The sequence below is a fragment of the Amblyomma maculatum genome, chromosome 10 (assembly GCF_055883805.1).
Source record: "Amblyomma maculatum isolate TAMU_Amacu chromosome 10, ASM5588380v1, whole genome shotgun sequence".
Taxonomy (NCBI): domain Eukaryota; kingdom Metazoa; phylum Arthropoda; class Arachnida; order Ixodida; family Ixodidae; genus Amblyomma; species Amblyomma maculatum.
In genome coordinates, this window is record NC_139353.1 from 8,209,455 (window position 1) to 8,229,758 (window position 20,304).

Here is a 20,304-nt window from a genome sequence, read left to right on the forward strand (position 1 = left end):
CGGGGCGTAAGAAGAATGCGAAATTGTGATTTTTGTTGTTACAAGTGGCCGCTGGGCACCTGGAATGCTAGTCTGGTTGATGCTCGCGCGATAACCGTCAAATCGCGCTAGACTTTACTATCCCCAGACCAAGAGATTAACGGAGTGCCTGAACAAATCTATGGCGTTCATGTTTGCTATGTACACGCCGACGCTGAGCACAAAACTTGGGACGCCATTCTACCCTTCGCCATCTTCGCCTACAACATCGCCGTCTAAGAGACAACCTGGTCGACTCCGCTCAAACGTCTGTATGGCAGGGAGCCTTGAACAACACTTGACGAAGTGTATACCGCACGCAACAAGAGGAGAATCTTGACGTCGCCACCTGCATTCAGAGGAAGCCCGACAATTTTTCTGGCTGCGCATTAAAGACCAGCAACGCACCGACCCCCGACGATACAACTTCCGACGGTGCAACGCAGAAGCTAGGAGAGCAGTTTTGGGTTAGGACGCCGATACGCTGTAGCGGTCTGAGTGAAAAGCTGTTGCGGGGGTACTTTGGTCCGTATAAAGTCCTTTGACGCATCTTACAACTTGACTACGAGGTCATCCCAGACGACACGACTACATCGTTCACGTCATGCGCCTGAAGCCTTATTACGTGCGCTAAACACCCATGCCGTGATCGACCACTGAAATTAATATTCTGTTTCAGCAGCCGCTACCATGCAGCCTTAACACTGAGTTTGATGCGCAGAATGATTTCGTACCCTTGTTCATATTTGTAGTGCGAGTCGCGTCTTTATCACTTTCTTTGTAGCGTGAAATGCGCCGGGATTTTCCTCGAGTGATCGCAGATGCAAAAATCTACTGCAAATTACAGAAAAGTTTTGAATGCATAATATTTTGTGGTATTTTTCACAGGTTGTGCAGTTCTTTAGAGGGGGACCGAGGGGGAATTTTACCGCAGCTTGCATTTATTTCTAGAAAAAAAAAAGCTTCACTCTTGCTTCTTCCTTTACTAATAATGATGTCCTTCTTAGCGTTGAATTTTAAGGGGGCTTCAGCAGCGCCTGTATGTGTACCCTAATTTCAATAGCCAGCGTGCAGTGCCACGATAACATGGAAGCAAACGAAGACTCTTATAGCTTCAAGGTTCGCCTATCAACGAGGAAGAAACAATGTCCTGCTGGGAAAATAGTACCTGATAGTGTAATAAACCTGTCCCGCGTTAATAGAAGATCGAGGTAAGTATTGCAGGAGTGCTGGCCATATAAAAGAGGCTTTGAATAGAGATGAAGTGACGAATTTCAAAGTGGGGAAACTTTTGGTGGCAGAGGATGCAGAAGTGTACAGAAGTAGCCGCTCATTCTGGTGACCTTAACCGCTTTTGTCTAGCCCTGTTCGGTCAGTCGTGAAGCTGATTTTTTCGCAATCATAAGGGAGCTGTCAGAACTGTTTTCTTGACTGCACCGACATATATGAGAAGAGAAACAGCAGGAGGTCAAGAAATACTGTCGCCATTCAACCTGCATCAAGGAAGCGATCAAAAGCCACTGCGGTTCAGTATTCGGTAGCTACGTAGTGTGCCTCAAATATGCGCACCTATCATCATGAGCAGAACTCGTGGAAATGAACGTATTATCTTGGATGAAAACAGGCCGCAAAACAAATGGATCTTCGAAAGAAAAGGCTAAATAACGGCCCCTATGTGATGCACAGGAACAAACTTCTGCAACTGTAAGTACGAATGGTTTCTTTAGCACTTGTGCAGTGAGCAATAAGAAGAAAGCGCTCCTCTAATGCAGTCGGATCAGGTCAATGTGCAAAACAATCAACGGAATAAATTCATAGTAGTTGGCGGGTCTCGCAAACGCAGCGGCAATCATGTGCAAGACGATGGTTGCACGAAGCGGCAGATTCGGCAAGACAGCCAACCAAAACGATACCTTGAAAGCCTTGAGCAGGAATCATCTTATGGTCGAGGAAAAGGATGTTTTTTTCTGCGAGCGAAGCAGGGCCCAAAGCGGTCTGTGTCAGGTAGGAACCTTAGAAGAGCTCGACACAGGGAGCGTGGATGTGATACCATTTCCGTTACAACACCTGAATCACAACGCCAGACATTGCTGATGCCGGAACTTGGTGGATCAACAAGGACACGATCGGATTCAAGATCCAAGTGTAGTGAACCGATTGATTTTAGTGACCATGGACTCATAGAAAAGCGAGCAGCTCGGAAATCTCTGACGGAAGCGGAGTCCGATAGCGACACTAATGGAGAAAAAGAAGCGTACCGTTGCAATGCGATTGAGTGGAAGAAGCACGAAAAGATGGCCTCATACCAGGAAAGGTTGCGTGGATGGTTGCGGCGGGAGCGACTGAAGGCAAAGGAGTACGAGAAAAAACGACAGGAAAGCGAGCAAAAGCGGGCGGAAAATGAGAAGACACTGCGTCTTCTGAGAGCTTTTCTCAAGCATTACAGGGATGATCGAGATGACGCAAATTATTACTCAGGCGCCGCTCTATATCGTCGCATGAAGTACAGAGAGGCAGAGATGAGAAGTGACATTAATGACAGGTACAAGGAACTTCAAGAACTGGAAAATTTAAAGGAAACTTCGGAAGAAAGGTCTTGCAAAAACAGCTCAGAATACGTGAGGAACAGCACCGAAGAGAGAGCCTGCGTGCTCGAGGAGCAGGCACTGCTGGCATAAGGAGCATCCAAAGACCACGAGGCTAATATGAACTTTAGTGCACCTAAGTGTAGGGAGACATCACCTGCTATGATCAGTTTGTGTTGATGCTAAAGGCAGCGCCATGATTTAACGACCTTCCCATAAAGCGTTGTAGTTGGCGACAGATGTTTTCGGTTGTGATCCCATAGGCAGCTGACAACAGAAAGAATACGAGGGGAGTGCATCACGAGGCTACTCGCTGAGCACTGAACAGTGTGGTGTGACGATTTGAGAGTGCCTCAGACATGGACATCACGGGGTTGTGGTGCTTCGTGGTTAGGTACGAAAACACCTTAGAAGTTAGCATGTGGGTTATTTTGTTACACCTATCTAGGTAGAGTTACATACTGAAATTTGTTTTGATTTGTTTTGGTTTCAGGAATCAAAACAACAGGAATTTGTTTTGATTTTAGGAATCAAAACAAATTGACCAGAGACCTCATTGAAGCCTATCACATCCATAAAAATAGTGACACGTGCGTTAGCACACCGTCAGTAATTGTCAATGATTGTGAACTGTCATATTTGGATCCAAAGATGTATGTTTTGGTTTTTTGGTGGGAAGGGATAGCGCATGCGCTTCTGGTTTTCATGTGAGAATATATTTCCTTGCATGTTTCATTAAACCTTCAGTTGTTAGTCCGAGCGCTGATCTTGTCGTCTCTTCTTGTTCCTCGTCCCCTGTCGCCGCGCCGGTAAAATATAAAGCAAGTTTCTGGTCACAGCCAGCTACCGCCGTTGCGGCGCAGCGGCTGGTCCGCTTGCATAGTACCGTTTAATAGTGCAGCCAAAATTATTCATATTTTGCTTTTTATTATTAGCTAATGGGAATGAGAATTAGGCAGTTCTATGAGTAGACCATTTGCTATAGCTAGAAGGAATTTCATAGCGCCGTTTCATGTGCCATCGATGCAAAACAAAATAGGCCTAGCGACAGCTATAGGGAGCAGCGCATGACCGGAGAGCTGTTGTCCGCCGCGCTAGCGAACGGCACCGCTTTGGTAAGATCGCATCACAGGGTGCTGTAAGAGTTGAGCTTTCGCCTACTTTGAGGATGCAGCTGAATGGCACCTTTTTCGACGTTCTGCTTAGGAACACTCGTTCAAACCCTGCTGCAAAGAGAGACGCTCCTGCTGCGATGTCGGACGTACTCGACGAGCCCAATGTTAGACACTGCCTTTTTTATGTGCTGCTCTTCAAATATCATTTAGTGTGAAAAGGGCGTTGTTGAAGCAGACCAGCTAGTGCGTTTTCTCACTCGGGTGCCGACGCCGTCAGTTGCCAGTTTTTCGCTGCATGTGGTACGGCACAGAGATGGTGCGTCGGCATTCCGTTGCACCTCATGAAGTTCGCAGAGTAAGTTCTCTCCATATAGTCATCGACATCCTTAATGGAATTAACTCTGCTGATTGCCAAAGCACAAGTCCCATCGATGAGAGTAATTTCTATTTTCTTCGCAATCGTGTAGGAGATTGTACTCGCAACAGCGTTCGTATATTGCAGTTTACCTTCTCTGTGGCGTGGTATGTTTTCCCCGCATTCCGAAGCGGGAAATGGTTTAGTTGAGGTAAACGCAAGACGTGCGGGAAAACGACCACCGGTCGCTCCCGTGCATTCCAAGAAGCTGTTGTGAGTTTAGGGCGCGCGGCTGCAGAGGATGGCGATAGCAAAACGATGCTTGTCCCAATCGAATTACCAATTCTCTTCGATCGGGTACAGGATCGAGCCTCATGCAGAATACCGTTTTAATTCCCTCAATGAGAACCTTCAGGTAATTCGCCTTTCTTGGACCCCATTCACGTACGCACGCCACATCCTACTTACAGTCGGCTTTGGGTTGTAGCCTACCCTTCGTATTTTTTTTTTCTAGATTGCAGAGTCCTTCAAACTTATTTGCCAAGCTATACCTTCCTGCAGCATCGCTTCGTGGAAGTTGAAACTTCGAAGTCACGAGCAAAAGAGGCTATACAAATCTGTATGGCGTTGCAGAGTCGCATTTACCATGTCGTCGAATGCGCCGGAGCTGACAATCTTTGTTTAACGCTTTGCAATCTTTGTAGTACATCGCAACTAAACGTGTTGCAAAGACGCAGAGAATTTCACTCCACACTCGCCCATCGGTGCTTTTTCTCATTCACCTTATATCAGGCTTACACTGAAAAAAAAATGGTGAATTGATGAATGCAGACGGTATACATTAGAGACTAGAAAGAAACATTGGCAATCAGTGGGTGCGAAAATGGGTAACGGCAATTTTTTTTTTTCACCTGTGGTCTGTGAGTGCATAAGCTATTCGCTTATTAGATTTTGCCAAAGCATTCTCAACGCCTCTGTATACGGTCAAATAGTGGAAGTAGGACACAAAGAGACAACAGCGCCGTAGCTAAAAGCTTAGCCTAAAATAGCACAATTAGGTTAAGGGAAAGGTAATCCACGATGAGGTATATCATCATCATCATCATCATCATCATCATCATCATCGTCGTCAGCCTGATTATATCCACTGCAGGGCGAAGGCCTCTCCCATATTTCTCTAATTAACCCGTTTCTGTGCTAGCTGCATCCACTTGACCGCTGCGAACTTCTTAACCTCATCCGCCCACCTAACTTTCTGCCGTCCACTGCTACGCTAGGTATATAGATATATACCTATACCTATATACCTATACCTATATGTATATAGGTATAGGTATATGCGGTAGCTAGCTAGGTATATAGTTATATAGGTATGATGAGGTATATAAAGGGAGTCAAAAAGGAGACAAACAGATCGAAGGAACATTTTTACGTACGCATTCGATATGAATATGGTCATTACTCTAGAGTATTTGAAAATGAATAGGTTTTAGCAGTGGATGGCTTCCATTTAATTGATGCCGCCTGGGGTTTTCTAATAGCATACGAACATTTTCGAGTTTTTCCTCCATCGAATTGTCTTCAGAAGCCAACACCAAATCCAATCAGTTACTGCGGCGGGTGAAAGGAAGCAGAAAAGGGTACAGGACATCAGGAGCGGGCTGATATGAAAGCTTTTTAGGTATTAATTTTCACCGCCCCTTTCGGACATTCTGGGCTCTTTACTTCACTTCAACTTCGCATTTGAGCTCATTTAAGATGTCACCATAGTATATGTCTCTAAAATCTCTTCCGCGTGCCTTTTCCAAATAAGATATAAGGCTTTTTTAACATTGTATATTCGATCATATGTAGGTCATGTGCAGGCTTAGAACTATGCTGAAACTGGCGACAATTTTAACTGTCCGTCACTTTTCTTGGGTACGGTCCGAAGCAGCCCTCCACACTTAAGGTAGTAGTGTCCGCCCATTTTTTTTTTTGTTGCATGTGCTCCACGTGATCGGTAAAAAGTAGAATCAAATTAGCTCCTTTATTTCTTGTCCTCCTTCAAGGTCTGCACAAATTAACCCAGAAGCTTTCAAGCTAAAAGTAGAGGGAAAGCGGATCAGTGATAATAGATGCTGCTTGGACTTTCTTTGATGTGGATGGTTTTTGTTGTGTGATTGAGTTGGTGTCGTTCTGTTTCTCATTATGCCGATTTTGTTTACAGCCAATTTCGGATTCCCTCATCTTTGGCTTTGAGTTTCTTGGGAATGTTCGCTTGAAGGGCACTGCATGACACTCGCGTGAGAGAGTGATGCCAATAGGCGCCTAATCAGGAACGCGTGTAGTGCTACAAACTCTTTTTGGACTCACTGTAGTTGCCAGCCGAAAACATTCTAATTTCATTGAGCACTTCCTTGTTCCTCTCGGACAGTTACCATGTTTTTCGCAGGGAAGCTTTCCCATCTTTCCCTCACAACGGTGACTCAGTGGTTAGAACTCTCGACTGCTGTACCCAAGGGATCAAACCCAGGCCGCGGCGGCCGCTTTTCGATTGAGGCGAAAAGTAAGACGCCCAAGTGCTGTGCGATTAACTGCACGTTAAAGAACTCCAGATGGTCGAAAGTTTCGGATCCCTCCACTAAGGCATTTCTCACAGCCTTAATCGCTTTGGAACTTTAAACCCCATAAACCAATCAAACCAACCGAAAAGATGTCGTACGTGGTCACCCCTTGTTTTTTGCAACAAGCTGGTGAACGTTTCCCAAGGCCTTATACTTACCCAAAAATGTATAGAAACAGCACAGGGTTAAATGGAAGGAGGAAAGATACAGAAGGCCTAAGAGTTCAGAGTGAAGAACGCGTTTATTTCATTTTACATTGATAAGTTAGCCGCAGGCAGCCGAAAGAGTCGAAGACAAAAATAATTCTCTTTCTGTTAAGTACACCAGCACGCCAGTGTCCGTACTCGTAACATGAATATGCCGTGCCAACAAGGATGCAAAAAAGGGATGTGCTTGGCTGGATGAGGTGGCGATAAATATAGTTGACAACATGGTGACTTGGACGAGCCGATATGCATTACATGCAAATATTTGACAGCACGGACGCGTCGAGGACAGACAGCGATGAGCTATCTAGGTGCTAACGTTTTTCTGATAATAAAGTATACCGGCTGTTTTTTTTTTTTTGCTTTTTTAGCTGCTTGGAGATTGTTATTTTAAACCTTCCTTGCGAGTGATACGTCGGCGTGGTGTATGCAGATAGATTGTACGCCACGGCAGACAATGAACGTTATGGACCTCAGTAATGAAACGATTAAGGAACTAAAGCTTGCAAATCAACTTTTTACTTTTAATCTTAGGTGCTAACAATACATTAAGAAACTGAAGGCCGTCAATATAAAATCTGCGTACGGTTTTTAAATCTTCTTTATCGGCAATGCAGTTCGAAATAATTAACGTCGAAAATAAGCATTTTGTAGCTCGTCACGCCCTGTAGCGTGGCGTGACATGGTCCATAGGGTCACGAAGAGTCGGACATGACTGAACGACTGAACTGAACTGAACTGAACTGAAATTTGGCTTCCCACCATGAATAAAATTTTATATTTACCATTAATTTTATGCCATAGAAGCAGTCACCGCGGTTTCCGTGATAATACTGCGCTCAGCTATGCCGTTTTGAAGAATGTGATCAGCGGGAAGCCTACTTCACGATTTAGAAATATGTATTTTAGACGCGAAATAATTCGAAACGCATTACCGATAAAAATAAAAGTTGGAAACTGGACTCAGCTTTTTTGTTGACAGCCTTCAATTTCTTAATATAATGTCGGCTTTTGCAGTGAAGAATAAAGAGTTAATCAGTTAGCTTTATTAATTAGATGTTTAATCACTCAGCTATCACTTACATAATGTTGGCCTTGATGTACAATCCACCTGCATAGACCGCAACGACGTATATTTCGCAGGGTTATCATAACGATCCGCAAAAAGTAAAAAAAAAAAAAAGACACTTGGTATGGGCAGGTCTTAATACCGTGCGTTTTCATAAGGCCACGAATAAAACTTCACGAAGCGTGGCATGGCTAGACTATCTGTTTTGCAAGGAAGGCAACGAGAAATCATTAAAGCTTGAAAAGAGGCGCGTTTATTTGTCACGTTGTCAACCAGTGGCATAGATTTCGCAGATTTGTTTAGATTTACTTTAATCAATGTAATCCAACACTCTGCGTATACCGTTTCTTCCAAAATAGATCACATATAGCTTTGAGAAAATGCTCTCCCTGTTTGTCCCCTTCGCGTTCTATTATACATCACAAAAATATAGCAAAATGAATACGACTACTCAGGACAATAATGCACAATTTATGAACTGTGGACACTCGAATCACATCCGTCGATACGCAGTGTTTATCTGAAGTACACAGATAGGAAACCGCGTTTAATGGTTGACAGGGAAACATGAGCACAGACGTCACTTCATTCACCGCATCTGACGAAAGGGCAAAATGAGAAACGGCACACGCTTTCGAATGATGCCGCGAAACGCGTAATGTCATGGCATGACACATTAAGTGAGCAGACTGAAGTTTCTGAAGTCTATCAGTTAGGAATGGGCCAGGAGAAAACCTGTAAACTTCATATGAGCGAGTCACTTTAGTACGCTTTAAGGAGCCTATACAATAGGCCCCATAGGACGCCGCAAACTATGGCATCTCTCGGTGATCTCACCGCCACCACTTTGGGTTTGGTCCACATGCAAGCATATGCATCGAATCTTCGAGGCCAAAGGTATGCATCCTGCTCTACGTGCTGTCTCGAGCTTATCAAGTGGCTATGATTCTCTAGAAAAAAACAAGAAAAGAGATGTCAGCACCGACACCCTTTGTGCCCGTTGCTGGACGCGTTCTGCGATGGGTCGCTCGGAAGTAAGTGCCTCAGCCCGAGAAATAGAATAAATCATGCGGACGAACACCCGCTCCTATAAACTTGTGCCATTTTCGAATCATGAATCAAGTTGGTCATCCGCACCTGGGCGCTATGCCAGCACTTCGCGGGGAGAGGAAGGCAATTCACTGGTGCAACCTTCTGTGACAATTTCTGAAGCCAGGCAGCGCCCTTGAAGGGCATCGGATGCCACTTCTAGAGCGCATTTTTTAGAGGTGAGAACGTTTTCAGTCCTGTCTTAGAACTATAAAAGCCCGCTTTAAAACGCTGTTGCGCGTCACAGAAAAAAAGAGAAAACAAACAACGGCCGGGAGAAATGTAACTATGGCGACATCACGCATTGCGCCACCAAAAGTAACGTACTCGAAGTAAGGATTGCTCTGAGTGTGGTTCCAAAAACAACCCATTATATGTGCGCATTTTTGGAATGTAAATATTTTCTGCACCAAGTCGGTGTGCGCAATAAAACTAAAATCCCAAAAAAGAAACAAAAACATCAACCGTGCAAAATCATCCATACTAAGAAATCAAAGGAAGCGAGCGCTGAGCACATAAAAGCAAGCTTTTCTACCTTGCTTACTCTTTATGCAAAGTACAAGACTCTAGGATGAGTGGAAATGTTGACGCATAATAAATATAACTATAAATATAAATATAAATAGGACTGCACGTCTACTTAGACGTGCAGTCCTGAGATCCATCTTAGCAGCGACCGGATCGAAAGACTAGGAAAAGCTTAATTGCGCGCAACGCAGGGTCTTGAAGATTGTTTCAATAGCCGTAAATTATTATCTGACACCTTTTGCATATTCTGTCTACCTATATGCGTAAAAGAAGGCCGCAAAAAGTTGAGAGGGCGGATGGAATATACGAGCATTGCGGGGATATGTAGGCCTTAACTGGCACGAGAGGAAACTTATTAAGGGCTACGAGAGAGGCATTTGTTCTGCACTGGTTGTAATCAGGATGGTGATGATGATGATGATGGCGATGCCCGTCTAAGCGAAGAGTCTGCAGCGAAGAGGCTAACTTGACTGGAAATAAAACTTTTTTTCCGAGAGGAAATACGAAAAAAAAGGAAATAAAAGCAGCACCATCATCGGCCGATTTCAAAAATTTCAGAAGCAGAGATCACGGGCCGTAACGTCAGAATTTTGCATCGATGGGGCAAACTTTTTTGTACAAATTTCGGAACCAGTAATGCGCCTTTTGCTGTTTAAGGAACGTAAAAATAGGCAAAGCAGAGGTCTAAAATTGATTTTGCACGAAAGCTAAACGAACGGCTTCGTCCTCGCTAATAATATAAAATCTGCAATCATGCATAAACAATTAGAATACAAGGATCGCCACGTACTGTTTGACTACTAGAGCTCCTATATTTATAACTTCGTATATTCTTGCGTAATGCTATTTATGTTTTATCAACGTGCGATGGCTATGACGTGCAAGTTACGTTAAGGTTGCGCGAGGCATAAAGAAACTGCAATATGACCGCTTATGCGCCATATGTTGTCATTTGAGTCCTTGAAGGTGGTTGAAGAAGCGTTTTCATGAATTAAATTGGCGTATCAGCTGTGATATTCTGTGCTATAAAAAATTCAAATATGAAATATTTAGCCGTTGCAGGAGAATGCCGTGTATTGATTTTTACGTAATCATGATAACGCATGGTTTAAAAGAGCAAAACTCGCAAAGAAAATGTTGATGCTTATATTCCTTTAAGGAAGGTATACCAATCAACTATTATTCCTGCTTTAACTCCTACTGGTTCCTGCAATGCGCAGCATAGCTTTAGGGTTAATGGGATTTAATATAAAAGACAGTGTCATTTCTACTACAGGAGTGTAACTTCGCAGTTAGCGTTGACGCGCAGCTGTTGCACCTCGAGCTAGCTATATGGGCGCAAAGCTCGTCTGGTCTTCCTCCAAAGAATGCTCAGCTCGTAATGAGAAAGATGGCTGAACCAACCCTTTCACAAAAGTAATCTCTTCCACCTAGTTCACAGCAGGAACAATTAATTGGGCACGCGTTTTGGGCTTGCATGGAGTACGTGGGAACATTAATAACCTGGGACGCGCTACGATTGCCTCTGGCAGTGCCAAGACACGTAATTAATTTATTCTCTGGCCTAATGAACGTTATCCCAAGCTTGATAAAAATTAGACAATGAATTTCAAGTCTAGCCATTATTTGCTGGTCTGAAAGTTTTGACACGTAGAATTTATAAATAGTAAAGCTTAATGGAAACATTTTTTTCGCCTCTGTGTGGACTAAGGGGTTTGGAGAGAGAAATGTTCGAAGAACATTTTTTTCATAATTCACCTTTCTCAGAAGCTAACAGTTAACTACGAAATCATAGAAACATGCTTTTTAAAAGTGATTTCATACGCAGCTACCATTTGACACTGTCCAAGAGCGCTGGGGAAACGCTCTAGCAATTTCGGCATGTGTGGCGAGGTTTTAGGAATATTACACAACCTGAACATTGACCGATGAAAGCAAGAGCACCAAATGCAGCTGCCATTTCTACTTGCGCTGCGATATATAAATTCCGTCTAGCCTACAAAGTGGGAAGTTTTATGAAGCTCCTGTACGTTCGTAAAGGACGCTAACCATTACGCCGGCTACGTCTGCGGCCGACGACCTATCGCTCTCCTCACCTGTTCTGTCTGTTTACTTTAACGCCGTGCCGGATCCGGTCATCCGTTGCACATTGCTGCTACAGTCAACAAGCGGAGGAGCGGAATCATTGAGCATGCTCCTTCAAAGCTCGTATTCGCCCTGCTTTTAGTATCTCAGCAGCTTCTCTCAGTCGGAGGCTTTCTCCTAAAAACGGAGCGAGCATCGTATGGCAGGAAGCACAAACAAGGTTAGCAGCGAAGGCTTAGCGGCGAGAGCAGCAAAGTTATGTGATCAAAAAAAAAAGAGCGGGCGCAATTTGATATCCAAGTGGATGCACCATAAAAAACTGCCTACCGAGCCGGGTACAGCCTATCTTGACCTTTACGATTTTCGCACATTTTTGGCCACTCACAGGCTCCCAGGGCACTTACAGCCGATTATGGCCATTTGCAGCTGCCGATGTAGTGAGCGCGCTCCGATACATTTTCGCGCCCGATGTTCTGTCGCTCGGGAATATGAGCGCATCAATCTTTTTTTTTTTTTTTTTCAGCCCTACTATACTGCGGGAAATGCGTCGCTATTTTTCGGTGATACTTCGAACAGATCTCGTTAGCCGCATAGGCCGCTTAGGATAAGGAAAAAAAAATAGTGTTTTGAGAACCTGGTCTAGTTTGAACAAGTAACAATTGTTGAACAACTTTGGGCTTTACTCTATAGCATCTCTCTCTGGGCCCTCGACGACGGCTGAACACAGAAACCAAATGTCAGACCCCATTACGTTGATTACGTTGCATTCTTTGGTGCACTTATGGTTACTCTACTGCGTGCGCAGCTAGATTTTTTTGGATCATGATCAACGTAACTACATCCAATGTAGCGTAGATGCCTCTCTCATCGTCCTTCACTTACCCTCTTCTGTACGAGTGGCGTCCAACATATTACTCGCGAAACATGTAGTTTCATCTTCGCGTCTCATCCACACCCTGTGCTAAGCGTTTTCTATGTTGGATTTATTCGGTTACCCCAACTAAATGCGTTATTTTCCAGTCTCATTATATATCCTGCCTGTACCCAAATGGTTTCTTTGGATCCTACTCAGGATATCATATCACGTATTTGCCCCCTGACTCACTCAGCTTTCTTCATCTCTCCTAACGTTCAATATATCGTTTTCCTTTCCATAGATGTCTGCGCAGTCCTCAGCGGAGCTCGGACCTCTTTAGTCAGCCTTCAAATTGCTACCTCAGTGTGAGCACATTAAGGAATATCTGCATCGCACTTTCCTCTTGGCGGCATGATGTTATTTTGTTATTCGGAATCCGAGACAACCTGTCATCCTTCTTACTCGCCTAGCCATTCCCATCTCTCGGTAGGTATCTGTATTTTTAGTCATCGCGATCTTTGGACCAACCGTTCGGATAATTTTGGTTAGGCCATCCTTCATTGTCAGAATCAAAGACAAAAGCAAAAATGTCTTATGTACTACCCATCACTACAACTCTGCCTTCATACTGTCGTGCGTACTACGTTGGAGGGGAGAGGAGCTACAATAACAACATGAATCAGTTCCGCCATGGCTGCGAAAACGGTTAAAAGGAATGGGTTTGTGTGCGTGAAATGTCAGCAGCCTCGCAGGAAGCTACATCAGAGATTAATTAAGAAGATAAGATATAAAAAAAACTTTATGAACGCAGGTACATTCACCCAATAATTTTTTCTTACGAAGCTTTCAATTAAGTTTTATAAATGATGGGTATACCTTTATCTTTCAACCCTTCACACTCATTTCGTGCATTGACTGCAGCGCTCTTGTGAAATGGTGAACACCTGCAGTGCCTATTTTGCGCACCTTCACTCGGTTCGGTAAAAAGAAATCTAGGTGAGTACTCACAACGCAGACCACAATAAGCTCTTGAAAAGGCACGTTGACTCATCTTCTTGTTGAAGATGGTCGTCTTTGTCCGGGCAAGGAAGTGTCTCGCTTTGGCGAGGTGCCATTGACAAGTGGATTGATCTTCATGCCTTTCACCATTCCCTAATGGATATTGTTTATAGTGTGACGCTTGGGTGAACAATGACGCCTTAAATTCTGCATGCTAAACATCCACACACAATCGAGCCCTCTGTGCAAACACGCATATGCCAACCATAGATGAATTTTCACGCAGCATTCACGACAGAGCTAGTGCGGCTAAAATACATTTTAAGCAGCAATCACGAGTTCAGTCTCGGTCAACTTCTTCCTTGTGCGTGCCAGAAGTTCGCAGGCCTGGCTTTTATCACTGTTCTTCACTGTTGCTTTTCAAGCACCGTTGATAATGTCCACAGTACGCTGGGAGCACAGTTAATCGTTCCATATTCCGTGAGAACAGCTGTCATTAAGCACACACACACAAACAATAGCAGAGCAGGTGTTAGTATTGATGCATTGGGAAGGAGTTATGACTTTTGAGGTGTGCAATGTATTCCCTGCCGTTGGCATGACCGAACGACTGCTTTTCGTACAGGAGGGCCAAATATATGCAATGGAACTGTGACAAGAACACACCAAAGAACGCTGGATGTTGTGGGAAGAATGAGTTGAAGAGCTTAGGTCACTGTGTCACATGCATTAAGGAAATGTGGTAACGCGTGTTCAGCATAGTCTGCCCTGCAACCTCCTCTTCATCGCTAACGTTCTGCGGACATTTCATGTTATGCAACCAGATGGCAAACAAGTTAAATTCATTGCAAAACTAATATTTATGCTTGCATCAGCTCATAAGTGTATGCCCAAGCGTACCATAGGAACATATTTGGCACTAATAAATGGAGGTTTTGTTCCATTTGTTTGTTAACGTTCAAAGAGATAATGACACCGTTTTGTATAATTCTTCACGAGACTGTAACGCTCGTATACCCTCATCATTGTTTTGCGCATTGCACCGTAAGAACTGCGGCAACTTCTTCTAATACGAAGTAGATCCAAGTTCTCAGTGAACACTTAAAAGTTGTCAAGAATTTTTGGCTTTTTACCTCTGAGCGCTGTTTCCAGTCCCCGATAATGAATGTCAATAATGTGCTAGTCTTCGTCTTGTTACTTTTCAGTTGAATAATTTATCATATTCTCTGCTGACAATACCCACCTTAATAAATTTGTTATGGGATACCGTAAAAATTGCTATTAAATTTTATAATATTCTTAATTTATACGTTGGTCCTCAAGTGACGCAGACTTGCTGACAGCTGAGACTAAATTTTTTGAGCGCAAACCCAGTGCAAAAACATAGGTGCCTCAGGGTCAGCCCCGAATCCGTCAATCCAGCAACGGAGAGACCGGCGTCGTGTTCGAGTCGCAGGTGGCATGATTCTGCGTCTCGTGCTGGTTGACCTGATTATTTCGCTTATTATGGTGGTGATTCGCGTCGACCCTGGAGACACGGAGGTCTTCGGGTGACGTCCACCAAGGTCAGGCCAACGAGTTGAGGTGGTTGTCCCTGCTTCCCAAGAGCTGTCTGCCGGTCCCGCTGCTGCTTCCGGCGGCGGTCCCGCTGCTTCCTGTACCCTGCGCCTGACAGCGGAAGCACAAGAGATCCCGGAAAGCTCGCCGGAAGTCATGGTGGAAGGTCACGTATATGATGGGATTGAGCGCCGAGTTCGCGTATCCCAGCCAGAGCGCGAAGCTATGCGCTACGTCGGGAAGAGGCTCTCCTCCCAGCGGCCTCACCAGTGCCAGCGCGAAGAATGGAAGCCAACATGCCGTGAAGGCAGTCAGAATGATTCCGAGCGTTATGGACGCCTTCCGCTCTCTCACGACGACTCTTAGGCTCCTGCTCCGGGGCCCTGGCCTCGCCCTGTGTTCGGCCTCGATGACCTTCTTTGCTGCTCTGTGGATCCTCCAATACATGAACAGCATGACGGCCAAGGGTATGTAGAAGGCTCCCAGCGTGGCGTATAGCTGGTAAGCGAGGTGCTGACAGATCAGACAGGTGGGCATCTCGGGAGTTCCGTGCTCGTTACCCAAGACGAGCAGAGGTGGCACGCTTATGAGGGCTGCCAGGAGCCAGACAGCAGCGATGCAAGCCCAGGCTCGTCGGGCCGTTCGTCGAACACCGTAGGTCAAAGGTCGCGTGATGGCCAGGTAGCGGTCAACGGATATCATGCAGAGGTTGAGGATGGAGGCGGTGCAGGAGGCCACGTCCATTGACACCCACGCGTCGCAGGCTGCTCGTCCCAGGTCCCAGCGATGATCGGACAGCTCGAGGTACAAGGCGGGAGGCATGACCAGCAACGCTACGCACAGGTCAGAGGCGGCCAGGGACACCAGGAGGTGGTTTGAGGGATGTCGCAGTCGTCTCACGAGGCATACGGAGAGGCAGACAAGTGCGTTCCCCACGGCCGTGGCGCCGATAAGTGCGCCCAGGCACAAAGGCAACGCCAGCGCACTCAGCGTGGTATGCGGATTGGGACACCGTCGTTGAGGTGGTTGGTGCTACTGCTCCTGGCACTGGTATCGGAGGCCTCCACTTCCTGTATTAAGCAGAAGAAAACAAGAGATGATTAAGACTCAGTGCATGTCATGTACTTTCAATCAGAACAAGTTTTTCGGAGAAAAAAAAAACATATTGCAGTACTTATGAAATTTTATGCTAACGGCTATCAGTTTTTTCATCGAGGATGCAAGGGAGGTGCGAATTGATACGTGGATTACATACACCGTAACTCCGAAGCAACATTCCCGAGTGCCCTTTTCTGTCTAAAGTTCATACGTGATTGTGAATAAGATTTTCATGCATTGAGCAATATGCTTCAGCTTGATTAGTATTATAAGTTATTGATCCTACTAGAAACATGATTTTATTCTTTAGGATGGCATATTTTCTTTCAGAGCGCCTGCATCGTCCTAAGTACGTTCTCCTGAGCTCTTGCTAAAATAGAGAAGGATGCCACATGGCACTAATAGGGAAACCACTTTTGGACTAAAGGTAACTGTGGGTAATGGCGAAATCCTCACGGAGAATGCTTGCTGCTCTGCTACAGTAGAAATTGCTACAGTATTATGCACACAGTTACGCTTGAAATGTATGCAAAATGGTCTATCCCATCATGAAACTCCTATGTCAGCATATTTCAGTCTCTGTGTGATAAACTTTCGCCAACGCTGTTTACAATGAGACAGTATAAAAGACTATCTTACTATAAGACGCCATACTGTTGAACCGGTGTTTCTAAGTTTAGTAGAAGTACAAATTAAACTCCCCGCAACGGGGGTGCAGTGGTTAAGGCTCTTTACATATGTGCCCAAGGATACGGGTGGTATCCCAGTCGCGGTGGCCGCTTTTCGGTGGAGACGAAAAGCCAGGCGCCCGTGTGCTCTGCGATGTCAGTGCACGTTAAAGTTCTTCAGGTGCTGGAAATTTTCCGAATCTTCCACTACGACGTCTTTCATAGCATGAGTCGCTTTGGGACATTAAACCCCATAAACCAAACTAAATTAAACGTCGGCTGTTTCATCTCCAATCATATCGTCTACAGATTCCAGGTATATGTGTTTTACTTATTCACGTCTAACTCTGATGCCACAACTCTTCTCGGTGCTGAGCGATGTTCTTTGCATATGCGCTTCTATGCTCCTTCGAAATTTATTCGCAGCTCTTTCTCTTTCGATACAAGCTGTAGTTCTTTGTTGCTCTGGTTGGTATGTATAACGTGCTTCTGCAACTAATATCTAATGGCGCCGTCATGTTCTTTTCTAGTGGTAAATCATTCAGTAAATTACCTAACCCTGTTGCTGTTGGTTATCCTTCTAATACTGTCTAACCTGTGCTTTCTCCTCATCACGCCACGCCTGCAAATACTTGCTTCAACTACATTGATATAAATATACAAGACAGACGCGACCCGGCTCCAAGAAGGCGGAGCCGACATCGAAATAACACTCTCTAATTAAACATAGCGTATGCGCCCGATGGTAAAAAGAACATACAAAAGACTGAGGTCTCACAAAATAATAGTAACCGCTCAGTGTGGCATGTACTAATGGAAGAACATACTATTTGAAGCATAGTCTGTTGTAATTAATATAGAAAGATATCTTAAGGGTAATATTTACACCGCGGATGAAGAAATGGCATACCAATGCACCCGTCAATGTCACTACTGCAATACTGGAAACATGCATTGTCGAAGTTTATATTTCTTACTCAGAAACAGCAGAGGGTTTAGAAAAGACACATTTTGTTTGAAAATTGTTTAGAACAATGCAATGAATATGAACGCGATCGCTACAAAGTTTTAATCTTTGTAAACGATGTCTTAAATTAGATATATTTTGTGCTTTGCAACGTGCGTTCTCTCATTTTCAAAGCTTCTTTGCGACATCATGACAGTTTTTCCCTGCACTGCAGCAATGCTGTTTACATGTATTTTACCTGACGAGCTTCCCGAAACCGCAGGATGATGTTTCCTTTTCTGTATAAGGGAAATACTTTTCCCATGAAGTGAAAAGACGTACTGCTTTAGGTGAGGAAAAAGAAGAACCTAAACCTTTTTAATTAACTTCCACAATGAATATGCCCAGCAGAAAAGCGTCTGTTCGCTTCAGTATGAGGAAAAACAGTAATAAACACGCGCGCCTCTGTGTCGTTTTGCGCTCCTCGTAGAAGCGTGTTGTTGTTGAAGTTTCGCACTGCGTTCTTAATGTGGCTGATTGGAAAAGGAAAATAAATGATTTAGTGTTATTCCCATGTGCAGAGAAGCCGGACAATCAGTCCAGTTCTATTGCAATAGGGCTGTGTAAAATAAAGATAATTATGTTTAACTTGTACAAGAAGGACATATCTCCAAAGATTCACGAAATAAAAGCTCTACTTGTTTTAATACTTTATTCTTCATCATCTAAAATTTAATCATTCCGACTTAGTGGGAGCGTAAGCGTTACTGGGCGATGTAGATGAAAACGGTTTCTTGTCAGGTGCTTTGAAGCCATTCTTGTCTTTGTTCAGATATTAATGTTTTTCTAATTTTTACTATGAATATGTTGATACGATATGTTTTGTTGTGTTGGGTTTATTGGCGCATAAGTAACTAAGGCTATCATGTGCCAAATACGAGATGTATTGTGTTTATGTTAGGAATACGAACTACAGATATCAAGGACATTATAACTTGTTTAGGAGCATTGTCTCTTCTAAGAATTTAAAAACACTGGATGTATAGACAATTGCATCCTCTCCGAGGAGCACGGCGGGGTGAAATGGAATTTTCTCTCTGTAGAAGTGTGTAAAATATTTTTCTCTCAGTTTCTCGAACTTTATGCAGGAGAATAAAATGTGGTTTATAGTGACTTCTTCTCCACATCCTTCACATATCGGCCTTTCTTTTTTCCTAAGAATCAAGTTGTGCGTCAGATGGGCATGTCCGATATGGAGGCCACACAAAATTACTTCAAATAGAATATGTTAATACAATATGAAGCTCAGCTTGCACCTTGATATTTTTTTTTTTTTTCAGTGTAGGAGCCAGTGCGCTTTCCCCTGAAAGTTCATATTAACTTGGTTGCAGGCAAGAAAGGCACCCGCAGCAAAACTATGTTTTGGAAGATTAGCCTGATTTCACCCAATGCATGGCAGTGGCCTATTAGTAACATTCGCGACTGTGCCCGCAAGATGGGGGATGGGGGAGTGGGAGGGATGGGGCTAACAGCGTGTCAGGAAGGGGAGAAATGATCTAGCATCGTGGGAATGCCACAGAAGGGAAGCCTTACTTACTTCCGCATGTGCAATTGTGTTTTCAGTGCTTTCAGAATCGGGAGGTAGCGGGTCCGTTAAGATACTGACGATTATTGGCGGCCACCTTGCATGACGCAGCCGATAGCGCGCCCTTCTCTCTTGGTCTAACCCTTTACCGAAGCGGCGTTCGCACGCCGGTAATTGTTCCACTCACTGTTCGTGCACTGTTTTATGTACACCCGAGGCCTCGGTTTTGAACTTACTGTGAGCATGCGACGATTATGATGCCATTTTGATATAACCACATTTTGGAAACTCTGGATATATGCAGGGGCAGGTGGACAGCTGTGACTAGAGGTCGCTAGGCGATACCCAGTGCTAACTACTGTAAGGAACTGAGACTAAGCAGATGGGTACTTAGCGGCGTTCTTAATATAACTATTTGTGATAAAATTAATTGATAGATGTACCAGTCTTAAACGAATGATAGTTAAAAATCGTAGTCATGAATGTCACTTTGTGATTTAAATATTTGTTTTTGCACCCAGAACAATTAGAGGGTGCTGGAGTGAAATGCTGACATGATAAAACTCTAAAGACTACTTGATACGGCCATTTATAATGATTTTAGGTCATCTTTGCAGGGGATCTTATTACGCAGTAATTAATATATGTAGGAACAGGGACAAACATTGCCTACGGCAAGTGCAAAGCTCTGTAATTTCATAATGCCTATGTCCACAAATGACCATCGCTCTTGAGCCACAGGCTAATGTCACAGGGTCAGATTCAATTGGTACGCACTTCTACGGCAACATTTGTTGTCCGATATTACGTAACTACTACAGGTGGCTATGCTAGAGAGAGGACAGGAAAATGGCATTCTCGAACACCACGCATATATTAACAACAGTATAGGCTATCTCCTCTAGCCAAATATTTAATTATTTACCAAACTAATTGAAG

General features: G+C 44.2%; 1 protein-coding gene across 1 annotated transcript; it reads right to left on the reverse strand.

The window, feature by feature from the left end:
- Positions 1-15,077: 15,077 nt before the first annotated feature.
- LOC146175517 (5-hydroxytryptamine receptor 1-like) lies at positions 15,078-16,070 on the reverse strand. The gene has a single exon (XM_084580788.1). It carries the CDS (start codon positions 15,888-15,890, stop codon positions 15,078-15,080), a length of 813 nt encoding a protein of 270 aa, XP_084436914.1. The 5' UTR covers positions 15,891-16,070.
- Between the last annotated feature and the right edge of the window lie 4,234 nt (positions 16,071-20,304).

What these genes read in the sequence shown, in the direction of transcription:
- LOC146175517 (XM_084580788.1), bottom strand. Translation starts at nt 15,890, where the DNA reads ATGCCTCCCGCCTTGTACCTCGAGCTGTCCGATCATCGCTGGGACCTG.